The 12,595-nt window shown below is 45.5% G+C and overlaps 1 protein-coding gene across 6 annotated transcripts in view; it reads left to right on the forward strand.

Moving 5' to 3' along the window:
• RNF220 (ring finger protein 220) overlaps positions 1 to 12,595 on the forward strand; it is a 190,543-nt gene that overhangs the window by 152,217 nt on the left and 25,731 nt on the right. For all 6 annotated transcript variants that reach the window (XM_035333185.1, XM_035333180.1, XM_035333183.1 and 3 more), the window contains 3 exons: positions 8,799 to 8,895; positions 9,924 to 10,010; positions 11,707 to 11,762. In XM_035333185.1, the coding sequence (XP_035189076.1) occupies positions 8,799 to 8,895; positions 9,924 to 10,010; positions 11,707 to 11,762 (240 nt within the window). The remainder of the gene's footprint in view (positions 1 to 8,798; positions 8,896 to 9,923; positions 10,011 to 11,706; positions 11,763 to 12,595) is intronic.

Raw genomic sequence — 12,595 nt, forward strand, 5'->3', positions numbered from 1 at the left:
TTTTCAAGTGATTATTTTATGCCTTAACCCCTCTTTAGGAGGCTGCTCAGTCCCAGAACACTTGTATGTCTTACCTCAGCCCTTGTGTAAAATGGTGGTAATCCTGGTAATCCCTCCGTCGCTGAAGGACAGTACTTTGTACTCGTCTGATGGAGTAGCCCAAGCATTTCTTAACGTGTGCACCTCTCTCCGTTGAGAGGAAGCACTTGTCTGCAAGGTAATTCTTGTGCTAAAAATGCTCCAGATCTATTTACATAGTGAATATACGTATATACGAGAATCAGATGGGCTCTACCTGACTTCCTCCACAGTTTGTGTTGATGTACAGAATTTGAGGGATTCTGTAGCTAATAAATGTCTCTTGGGTACTGTACATCAATATCAGAAGCTGACTGCAGTGAGCAGCACTAACAGGTGAGAATAATCCATGTTTAAAAAAATAATAGCAGAATTCCTGCCTGACATCGTGAGCCACCATGTAAGTAATGCCCAGTGTCTTGTGTGTTTAAAGTTCACATAATGCTTCAAGCAACTGTGTTTTCATTATTGTGGAACACGATGTAATCAGTGGGACTCAGCAAAGTAAAAATCACTTAAAAAAAATACTTTATAGGCAGTAACAGTCATGATTGCTGATATTACATTTTCATTAACTTTAATACATGCAAAAATCTAAGAACCTAATTTTTGTGCTCAAACTGCCAGAACGCATTAGCTGGAAGGAGCACAATGAGCTAAATCTTGCTGTTTGATTTACGTAACACCGACAGTCATTCTCACCAGAAAGAGTTTCTGAGGGAAGAAGGGGAATTCTCTCAATTTGACAGCATTATGTATAATACCTGGGGGAGGAAAAGGGATGTCTGTCACCCAGCAACAGAGGAAGAAGAAAAAAAATTAAGAAGAAAACGGCAAATGCTGCTGTAAAACCATGAAAATTGGCAGGGGGAGTAAGGGAGCAGGTAGAGCACCTGAAACTACTCAATTTTTTGAAATTGACTGGATTTCAAGTTGACAGCATCCCTTTAAACTTCAATTTTCCTAGATTTCAGACATGTAGTATAAGATCTTCCAGTCCCATCTGCTGTTCTTGCTTAGCTGCTCTCTCCAATCCATTTTTCTAGTGGCCTGTCTGCTTTAGTTTTGAAAGTCGGAGGCTTGAAGACAGTCATTTGATAATTTTTATTTTTTTCCCCAAGCGCCTGCAGTTTTGCTAGCACCGCAACCTACTTCTGGGAGCCTCAGGTCAAACTTCAGCCGTAAGCACCGAACGCTTGATTGACGTGATTTTAATAGCATTTTAGAATACAGTTGTTAAGTCGTGGGCAGTGAGATTTTTCTAAAGGAAAAGGGAGCACGGGTCTCAATGGCTTTAAACAGCTCCTGTCTCCGCATGTCGTCTCTTACACTCGGCGGTGAAATGCATTATCGAGTAGTGCCCGGAAAGTGGCTAACTGCGTTTGACACACGCCAACTCCCTGCCTCCACACTGGATAATTGCATTGTCAACTGTTCAGCAAAGTGGCAGGTGACACTGCAGCCGGATTGATTGTCCTAGCATGGAGGCTCCGAAGACTGTCAGCTACCCAATCGATAGAGTTTACACAAGACACCGTGACTGCATCTGTAACTAATTTCAGTTGGAAACTCGCAGGATGCGGCGGTCCCTGTTTCCTGGCCGGTTGTTCTTGGCTGCTTGCATCCTCTCCCTGCCCTGGAAAGTTGCTTTCCCACTGCAAGCACGGCTTTATTTCTTGTTTTGGAGCTGGAAGTGAAGAAATCAATGGCATGTTTTGTGGTTTCAGAGTTGAGGGCATTGCAGCACATGGCTAACTAGCAGCTCCAGTTTTCCAATCAATAGGCTGATCAATTGATTAAATTAACACTGATTTTTCTTTCTTCTTTCCAGCTTAGAAAAGAATTAGTTTGGGGGAAGAGCATATGGGCTTGGCCTGGGAAATTTAGGCCTTTTTTCCTGTCTTTCCCCCCACGAATACAATCTCTGTGCTCATCATTATTTAAAGCAAAGTACACCAAGGCCCGCTGCTGGCAGCAGCCCGCTGTAAGCCAGGGTGTTGCTTTCAGCTGTTCACCAGCCTTGCTGCTTCATGCTTGGCTGCCTTAGAAAAGTCATCCTCCAAGCTCTGCCGTGCTGCTTTATTATTGGCAAAGTTGCGACATTCCTGTGATCCCTGTCAGTGGTGCTTATTGATCCGGCCATGTGAATCTGCTTAGCGATTCAAGATTACTTTAATTCTCCCTCTTCCTTTTTTGTTTGTTTCCACCCTCTCCCCAGGGGAACAAAAGCTTTCAGATCCACCTTTCTCTGGCTGTGGAAAACGAGCCGTAGCCGCAAGGACTGTGGCTGTTGCTGCTGCTTTTGTGCTTCAGCTCTGGGTTTTGAAGAGCAGCCTTTGAGATCGACGTGAGGCTGTCCTCACCTTAGAGCATCGTGCTGGCATGAGCTCTGGGAGGCAGCTCCGTGTGAGCTGCCGTGCCACATCAGCCCTTTGGTCCAAGTGCATCTTCCCCGTCTGTAGCCCTGATGGGTACAGGGAGGTATAAAAGAAAACTGCTCCTGGGCAGCTCTTTGGGGCTGTGCAGGGTGGAGAAGTCTCTTCCCCGAGCCTTGCAGCAGCTGGCTCTTGTCCGTATGGCAGAACTTGCCTGCCCTTTGTTCAGCGCGCTGCTGCAAAATGATGTTAATGGTCATAAAATTATACGGCCCTTTCTTTAAAGGCAGCTGTTCCTCTGATCTGTTAGCAGAGACTGCTGGAAGCGTCCAAGATGCTGCTAAGCAGTCAGCTCCGTGGGAGCTGACAGACGGCCTCAGATGGATGCATCTGCTATTTCAGGTGTGTGCTGGGATGACGCAGGCGCTGTCAGTTTTCCAGGTAAATCATAGCTTCCCTCGAAATGGATCTGGCTCCAGAGAAATGAAACCCTTGTCCCGCAAGCAGCTTTTCATGGCTTCTGAATGTCATTTTTCCTGCAGCCGGCTGTGAAAGTTGCTCGAAGAAGAATTCTCTCCCTGTTTGTGTTAGAAAAGATGGGGGAACAATTTGACTGCCCAGAAATATGGCTGGGGAAGTGTTATGAATCTGGAGGGCTGCTGTTCATGTTGGCCTCATTCTCTGCCTTGCTCTTGCTTTCAAGAACCCCTAATGGCTGCTTCTTCCTTCCCAAATGCCTTTTAAAATAAAACAGCATCCGTGCCATCTTGTCCTCTTAGTACTAGTTTGGGATACTTTCAGCAGCTGATGAAATAAACCCAGTTCAGAGCCATTCTTGGGAAGTGTGTGTGAGGCCTGGCCGTGTGTCTGCATAAACTACTTTTATTGCCCTCATTGTTTTTACTCTGCAAGAAGCCAGCAAGTGACATTTCGTTAAGAAAATAGAGTGAACGTGCTGGAAAGGGAGGTTGTGCAGAAGGGGGTTACTGCAAGGAGTGTAATTAGCAAAGGCTACAGTTCTGGAGATTTATAGGAGGCTTTTTCTCTCCTTTCCTGAACATGTGCAAATTACCTGTGAGCAGAATGAATGTGTCTTCCCAGCCAACACAGGCCCCAGTAGAGCTGCATGCTGAGATGGATCTGAATTTAGACCCACTTATGGATTTTTTTTTCTAGAAATCCAGAATTTTGTATATTCCCAATAAAGACTTGAATCTTTTCTTCCTGTGGGCAAAGCAGAAGCACTGTTCAGATGAGCTTGATCCCTTGCATGAGCAACGTCTAGTAGCTGCTGTCATCGCAGTGGTGCAATTAATACTGCTGCTAATGCTTCCGTTTTGTTCCTCACTCCTGTTTGGAGCGTGGGTTTTGGTACCAGCTGTTCTCTTCATGTTTAATTGACTTACCTGCCCAGGTAGGAGTTAAGGAGCAAGGATAGGGTGCAGTAGGTCTGTGCTTTCCCAGCTGCGCTGATGAAATCTGGCTGAGGGATTTGGGTCTGCCTTGGTCTGGCGTTACCTTGCTGCTCCTGAGACTGCTGCTCTCCGTGTGAGCTCGTGTCTGCGCGAGAGCCAGCAGTGCTGCCAACACCTGAAGCAGCATATGTTGTCGCTTTGACCATCTGCTGCCGAGCGTGATGGAGAAAAGGAGGGACTTCAATGCGAGGCCGTTTTCTCTGTTCTGTTCTGCAAATCTGCTTATATATCATGTTAATGACTCTCGATCTTAGCTTGAGCTGCCATTCACTGAAGATGTGTTGAGATGACCTGTCAGCTGGGGGATTGCACAAAGGCGAGATTTGAGAGGCAGTGCAAAGGTCAGAGAGGATGCTTATGCATAGGGGACGGCTTAGGAGAAAGCAAAGTGCTCTGAAAACTTAACGCAAAGGGGAAGAAAAGGATTTCAGGTGAGATTTATCTGCAGCCATTATTAATCTGTGCGTGGAAGGAAGCGGGAAGTGTTTCTGTCTCCTTCAAGCTCAGCTGACTCCTGTAGCCTGTGGGTGTCTGCAGCCTGGTGGTGCTGAAGAGGCATGGGATTTTTTTTCTGTCTTTCAGAGCTCAGTATTTGAGAAACCCTGCTGCTTGTGTAGAGTAACTAAAATTTTGAGAAACTGACTTGAGTCAGAGCTCAGGCGGACTGCTCCGAGGCCAGCCCAAGCAAAGCTGTGTACACAGGGCTGGAGGGTGGCGGGCGCTGTAGGTAAGTGATCTTGATAGGTACATTCTGATTGATGGGGGAGTTTGTCTCCCAAACTGTCACAGGGTTTATAGAGGTGCCACTCAATACCAGTGCTGGAATTGCTTGTCAGAGCACCTGGCTGCAAGAGCAATGGGGATTGGAGACAGAGCTGTAACTTTGTTTTTTCTCTGCTTAATGGCCCCAGCGCCTGACCTGCCTGCTCACTCCTGTTTGTCTGGACCTTAAGGAGGCAGCAGGGATTAAGACTGTCAGAGAACTGTGCTGCTTTCGCATCGGGAGGCTAATTGTATCGGGGCTGGCAGCGTATGACAAGCGGTTGCCTCCTACCAAATGCACAGCAAGAAAAAAAAAAAAGCTCTTTCAACAAGGAAATGAAAGATATGGGAGAGTTTGCATTTTTTTGTTTTAATCTCAAAGTGGTATTTTCAAATTCACGGGTGGAATTGTGTTCTTTAGGCCTTAGGTGACTCTGGGTAAGATTCGCAGCTGCTTCTATGAATAACAGCCTCAGGATCACATCTCCTGTGAATTCCTAGGTCAAGCTTACCACTTAACATTCAGTTGTCAGATTTTACTTTATTAACACGTTGGGATAAAGTTCTAGTCCTGAGCATTGACCTCTGGATAGCAGCGTTGGTTTTAGAGGTCTGCTCTAGGCAGTGCTGCGGATGGCAGTGAATTACTGCGTGTCCTTCAGAAGCCGAGCCCTGCCGAGGAACCCAGAGCACGCTGCTGAATTGCAAATCACCCATTTATGGTGGTAGAGGGTCTTCTGGAAGCTCCCATTCTCCTCTCGTGGGTCTGAAATAATGCCATCACGAAGGCTGTTTTGTTCTTTGACGCTCTCCGTGCTCTATTTTGCATTTTCCTCGCTCCTGGATGGTGCTGTAGAGCTGCCGGCATGAGCTGAAGTTCTGAGCACTCCTTACACTTGAGCTGAGTTAGTGAGAAGCAGGTGTGATCCTATCAGGCCTTCCTTGCATTTAGTGGCCCTCTTAATCCATTTATAACAGCACTTGTCCAGAAATCTGGTTTGAATGAGCCTGAGATGAATGAATAATGTCAAGCAGTTCAGACGTCAAATATTTGAACAGCTGCGTGGGTGTTTTCACTGGCTTTGTGCATGGAAGCAACCCCAGGAAGTCAGACAAGGAGGGACAGGTTGAAACTGTGGCACAAACCCCTGCCCATTGGAACTGGCCTCAAAACCCATCCCTGCTTCAGGTGATGGTGTAAGAACGAACAGCCTGCCACCAGCCCTCACACAAGTGATGCTGGACCGAGCTTGGCATCCTCTCCTTTCATGTTCCCTTGCATGCAGTGGCAGTACTGGGACTTACAGACCTTTAATTCACATCGGAATCATGTTTGGTGAATATTTTTTCCTTTTTCTTAAAGCAGCCTCTAAAGTCCTAAAGCCAATAGCACAGCTTAAGTCTCTTGGTACACAGCGGTTGCTTTGTTTAGCATACAGTTTTGGAATCAGTATTTTTTTTATCATGTTGCAGTGAATCACACTTGGGGTCATGTTCAAAAACAAAAAAAAAAGTCCGTATTTGATACAAAGATAAGTGTTGGATCACCTTTTTGTGACTTCCTTAGGCCCTGGCCTAGGAGTCCCTGTTTGATCAGAAAAGAAAATTTGCCCTTTCCCTGCAGCTCATCTTAACCTGTGAACTTCTCTGCTATGCCCTCCTCTCTGAAGGAAGTACTGTATCAGATCATCCCAGCGTACATCTGTCATCGCAGCCTGTAGTGCCCAAACCCTTCCCCTGTACCTGCCGGCGTTGGGCAGGAGGGCTGGTACCCTGCTGGGAATGCAGTTGTTTCTGTTTCAGAGCTAGATTCAGCAAGAGGTCTGTGGAGTATTACCGTTAGACTCATAAGGGATTTTCTTAAGTACGAAGATTTTGAGAGCAAGGACACTGGGATTCTGAAGGCAAGGCGCCGTAATATTTGTAAATTGTTTTGCAGTAAGCAGGTCATCTTTTCTTAAGCTCTAACCATAAACCACTAGTTGGCTTGGGTCACTTGGGAGCGAAACTGATGGAAAGATGCCTGATTTCTGAGTGCTTGGCATTCTTGCAGGGAGACGCACGTAGGGAGCAGTCCCATTTACATTCAGCCTTTTGGACCCCCTTCCTCCCGCCGGGCTCCAAGTGTTCATTGTCTGGCTAACATTCAGATCACCTCCGGGACTGGCCAAGTCACAGCTCCAGCTTCTCATGATTTGTGTTTCCCACAGCTACAAAAGAAAAATGAAGACCTGTGTGTCCAAAGTTTATGGCCTTTGAGAAGTGATGGGCTAAAGTAATGCCAGGTGCAGGGGATGGTGTTACAGCAGGTTAAATGCCAGGCCTGTAAATTACCACCCCGGCGCCCCCTGCGACTTCTCGAGCAGCTTTGAAAGACGATCCAGCTTCTTTGACAGGTCTCTCTTAGTACTCTAAATCTTCTCCCAAACGTTGTGATGAACCGAAGGCTTCGAGATTTACTGGATGAGCCATCGCAGCAGAAGGCAGCTCATGACATACGTTGGCTGGCCGTGTGCGGCCAGCAGCCTCGCGAGGGCTCTGATGGAAGAAGGCTGCCCCGCTGCCACTGCCGAGCTGACCTGCGAGCACGGCTCCTCCGCTACCTGACACAGAGGGTGGATGCTGCATTGTCGATGCTAGTTGTGTTACCTCTGCTGAAAAGTAAGGCTGGCAATTACTTCGAAGGAAAAGGTGCTTTATGCTTCTAGGAAAGGTTAGTCTTAAAATGGTTGTCATGCTGCGGTTATCACTCGTTAAGGACCTTCTTTGTATTCAGGGAGGAGAAATATCAAATCCATATAAACAAATTTTATTGGGGGCTTAATGAATCAGTGAGAGCATCCCTTCCTAGAGAGCACCAGTAAAGAGCTCTGTCTGCATGGTGTCCTTGGAAATCAGACCTTCGCCTTGCCGTGCTCTCTGCACAGATGCAGACTGTTAGAAATACAGCTCGCTTTTCTGGGCTGGGAAGGTGCAAGTCTGCTGCTGACAGTGCGAGGTTGTGTAAGCGTGCTGGTGGGAGCCCAGTGGGGTGAACAAGCTCAGCCATCACCCCTTAGGCCTGGGAACATCCTCTTTCTTCAGCTGTGCACCTGTATTCAGTGTTCCTGCATTAACAATAGCCTGACTTCTACACTTAGAACCAGGTTCACAGTGCAGAAATCTACCAAAGCTCGGGCTACCTCTGCCTTAAGTGTAAGTCAGTATAAGTGTTTCCCTCATTACTAAATACTGGGAAGTAAATACCAAGTGAAGGTTCATCTCTGTAGGTGCTCACACTTGGAATCAGTTAAAGGAAATCTGATTACAGTCGGTAATAACACGGTAAACAATGTGCGTGAGAACCAAAATAAATTTATGTATTGTTAGAAAGGGGCACATATTGCACAGTTCAGTCTTGGGTAAAACTGTTTGCTCTTGCTTACTGCTGGAGTTGTGACTGGACCCATACCTGAGCCCTTGTTAGAAGTGCAGGACTCCCGTTGACTTGCACTGAAATTTGTCCACATAAGCAGTGTTTGTAAGAGGCTGTTAATGATTGTGCAGCCTGATCTTAAACACAGGTTTGCTTTTCTTAAACATTTTCAATGGCTTAAAAAAAAAAGTCAAGTCTGAGGGGTTATTTTAATGGTATTTCTGATTGTATCTTAGCCTCTGCTTGCCCTCTGCATCTGAAGCAAGGACTAATTCAGAATGTCCCCGTGGCCTTCTTTTACATACTAGTAGTGTAGCTTTTGTGTTAACCACTTCTATGAAAAATCAGCCTTCTCTATTTTGCTTCAATTCTTTTTGTCTTTGAGTGAAAAGAGTTGTATTGCCTTCAACTTACACAAAACTTGTGTGGACAGCAAAGGGTTGAGAATATTTCATTTTCAATGTTGAGGGGCATTTTAGAGCATAAAATCTAGGAAGTTAGCATACCTGTGTTTTCTGTGCAGTCTTCAGAGAATAGTCTTTGTGTGGGCTTTGGAGATGGTACCTTTGGTGGGCATGTTCAGAGTAAAGGGCGGCCTGCAGACTGGTGCTGTCCTGCTGTCCTTAGGAGAGCCCCTTCACTTGTCTCCAATTCAAATACTCACCCACATATTCTGTTTTTTTTTTTTTCCAGGTTCTGGGTTTATCATGTGCAGTGGCAAGGAGAATCCAGACAGCGACGCTGACCTGGATGTGGATGGGGACGACACACTTGAATACGGGAAACCACAGTATCGTTTTTTGAAAGGCTCTTGCTGAGAGGGAACCTAGAGGTGCACCTTCAGCTAGCTCTCATACAGTGCTGCTCTGGGTAGTGTTGGACAATGTGTCCAGCTGAACTGGAAATGGCACCACTGCCCCAGTTACCATGTTATTTGAACTAATGGGGATTACCAGTTGCTCCCTTTGAGAGCCTTCTGTTGATGGAGCACAAATTCAGACCCGGTTGGTGAAGACTGTATGAGACGTTGCAGGAGATCAAAGTTACTTTTTACTCTAATGTCTCTTTCATAAGCAATACTTATTACCAATCTCTTTTCTCCATCCAAAATTCTTCCATATAGATAGCTTTTCCTGCTCTGTGGGTAGGAATTTAGTTTATTTTCCAAGCCACCCACTTGATTTCAGGGGCTTTGTGCAGTAAATATTTCAAGCATTATTCACCTGCCACTGTAACTGAGAGACTGAGTTTTTATTCCTTTCATTAGACACTTCATGTGCAGAACTGGCATTAAGGGCAGTTTTCTGGAACTTCTCCGTCTAGGAGCTACACTTTGCAGACACAGCTTTATGAATTCTGCCCTACAGCAGCTGTGTAGCCATCAAGGAGGAATTCCTGCAAGGATATTAGGCAGACATTGACTTAGCTGTGATGAGAGGGAATGTGTAGCTGTAAAATCAGATTGTGCTGAGATCTCTACAAGCCTTTAACACTGATGCCCGAAGCCTTATCTAGTAGAAAATTTCTGTACCCCTAACAGAAATAATGGAGTTGTGCAAATTACACTTGCAGAGCTTGAGGAATTGTTCTTCTCTTCTAAGAGGCTGCAGCATCATGTTGTTGTCTAAGGACTTGTCTGTATCTTTTCACCTAAAACAAAACTTTTATCCAGAATCTAAATCCATCTAAATGGATGCCAGCACCTCTTCTTTTGACGTATTTGTTTCCAGTTGATATGAATCTCTTCTGTGTCCTAACCACCTCAGACCTTCCGCTGTCTGCAGCAAGGCCGTATGCTCCTTAACCGCGTGTGCTCAGGTACACAGAGGCAGACGTTATCCCTTGCACTGGGGAAGAGCCAGGTGAAGCCAAAGAGAGGGAGGCGCTCCGAGGTGCTGTTTTAAAGTAAGTGCTGTGCCTTTCTAATTTGCTTTCGTTACATTTGGGGAATCTTAATTAGCAGAAGGTATCCATTCACTTGAATGCAAAGGTCATAATGAGGGAGGCTTGCAGAGAGGCACTGTGTAATGGGTGGGTCTCCATCTCACACAGCCCCATAAAGCCTACCTGCACACTTTCCCTCACCTTAGCCACCACACCACCCAGCCACTGCTGTCTTCCCTTAGAAATGCTGGACAGAAGGTGAATTCTCGTCATGGGGAAACTGTGCTGTACCAGGGCTTTGTGCATCATCATGCTTCATGATGAAAAGTATCCTTTCAGTAGTAGTACTAGTGTAACATGATGCCACGTGAACAAGATCTGAATCTTGTTCAGTGCATCAGGAGTCTGGCACCTAGGGTGTGATTTCATTGCATCACATTAGTGTTGCAAGGTACACAAACTAATCCTGCATGCAGGTCTGGACAGGATGTATGCTCTGGCCACTAACATTTGTGGAGAATGTAGGCAGACAGCATTCAGTGCACTTGGGGAAGTGTTTCAGGCAAATAAAATGAGTCTTAACAGGGAGCTAGGATTGCTTTCTAAGCCCTCTGCCCTGCATAAAACAGGGCTTAAATTACCCCTCTATCTCTTTCACCAAGTGATCCTATGAGGTCAAGGTTGAAGTGATTGATAGAGCAGTGAAATGAAGTTTTCTTACTGCTCAGCCTGTCACAAACACTCGTTCAAAATTAGGTTCCACTCCATAGAAACGTGTATTTGCCACTCTGGATCCAAACCATTGATCCATTCGATACTTTGCTAACAGTGTTAGTCCATAGGCAGTGCCTCAAAAATGCTGAAGCTCCTTCACAGTTAAGAAAGGGGTATTGTAGCAGGAGGGTATCTGCTGCGGACACCTAATGCTTAGCGAGACAGCTGAGGACACAAGGCCAGGAGACCTAGTTCCTTTGTGTGACTTGGACCTAAGACATTTTTTTGCTGTTGGCACAAAGAGCTTGCACATCTTCTGGACTCATAATGTTGCTTGTAAAAGCACTTTGAAATTCTGGCAACTTTCTGTAGAAATGTAGTAGGTCAGCTGATGTCCTGAAGCATAAGCCTACGTTACATTTTGATTGCACCTGTCCCAGCTCATAGAGCTGAGATGTTGTATGGCCACAAGTATGCAGGCTGCTGGGAAGGTTCCTTTCTGTTACTACCTCTGTTACTGGCTTGCAATTGAATGGACAAGGTCAGGAGTGGTCTGCACTTCAGTACTGGTGTTCTTCAAATGGGAAAATGGAAAAGATGGGACTTATGGTGGCATACAGTTACTCCTAAAGCAAGAAGGTAATGGAATGTGGAGGATTTCTGTTTGCCAGTAAGGTTTTCATCTTTGTAGCTGTGTGTTCAGGAACAATCCTTAAGTCACAGGTGTTATTTGAATCCTAAGCCTTCAGTCAGCATCGTAACCCCCGTGTGATTCGGCAGAGGCCACAGCTAGAAGAAGACCAGATTGGGAAATCACTTGTGGAGATGAAGACTGGCACACAAATGCCTCCTGCAGCAGGCCAACTGCTCACATTCAGTGCCTAGATTGATGATTAGAAGTACTGGGAGAGATGTGTGTGGATTAGGGGTGGAAGGGCTGGCTTTTCCCAAGCAGCAAGATCTTCGTATTTAACCTTTAGCATTCTGCCTTTTTCTCTTTTAGTGGTGGCACACCCAGTACTCGAATAACACCGGAGTTTTCTAAATGGGCCAGCGATGGTGAGTGTTAAATATGTACATTATTCTATATGCTACAGGAGGGCAGATATTCCATATCTTCTGATTGCCAGTAATTAGGTAAATTACAGTTACAAATGCTCTTGTGCAGTACCAGTAGGTACATGTGTACTTACTGTCACGTTATCTTCTTTGTAAATTTATTACACAGCTAACTATAGTCAGGGGATGGATCTGGGGAAGATCCCAAAAATGCAGTTGTAAGTGGTATGGTGATAGAGATAGGGGTTGGATTGACTTGCTTGTCACTAAAAGACAAACTACTGTATCACAGAGGGAGCCATCAGAGCTGGACTATGTAATGTTCAGCTGCTGGGGGTTTAAACTATGTAGGCACCTGTTGATTTTTTTTTCCAGTTGCTTTATCATCTTCCTTTCTTTAAAAGGGGATGCTAGAGGCTTTGGGATGTATCCTACCTCATGACCTGTAGTAGAGACTCCAGAGCAAACAAGTAAATGTGAAATCTGTAATTCATGTTATTTGAAATTCAAATTATTTGAAAGCTTGTAGAATTAATTGGGAGGTGGGGTTAAACCCATTCAACTGTTGCTTTGTTTTATTTAATGCCAGTAGCACTGGAAATGTAAACAGCAACCCAGTGGAAATATGAGAGTAATAAAACCTGGCGCTTTCCAGCTGTAGATGCCAAATCCATTTCCAGAGCTGGGCAGTGCTGTTCTAGCTCCCTTAGGAAGGGAACTGAAGCTCAGCGACCTGAAGAGAGTTGTCCCAATGATTCTGTTCCCTGTTCTGTTACTGTAACGCTTTGGGCATTTTATTCCCAGCCTTTATAGTATCTACAAGACCTAACTGA

Source organism: Oxyura jamaicensis, chromosome 8 (assembly GCF_011077185.1).
Source record: "Oxyura jamaicensis isolate SHBP4307 breed ruddy duck chromosome 8, BPBGC_Ojam_1.0, whole genome shotgun sequence".
NCBI classification, from domain to species: Eukaryota; Metazoa; Chordata; class Aves; order Anseriformes; family Anatidae; genus Oxyura; species Oxyura jamaicensis.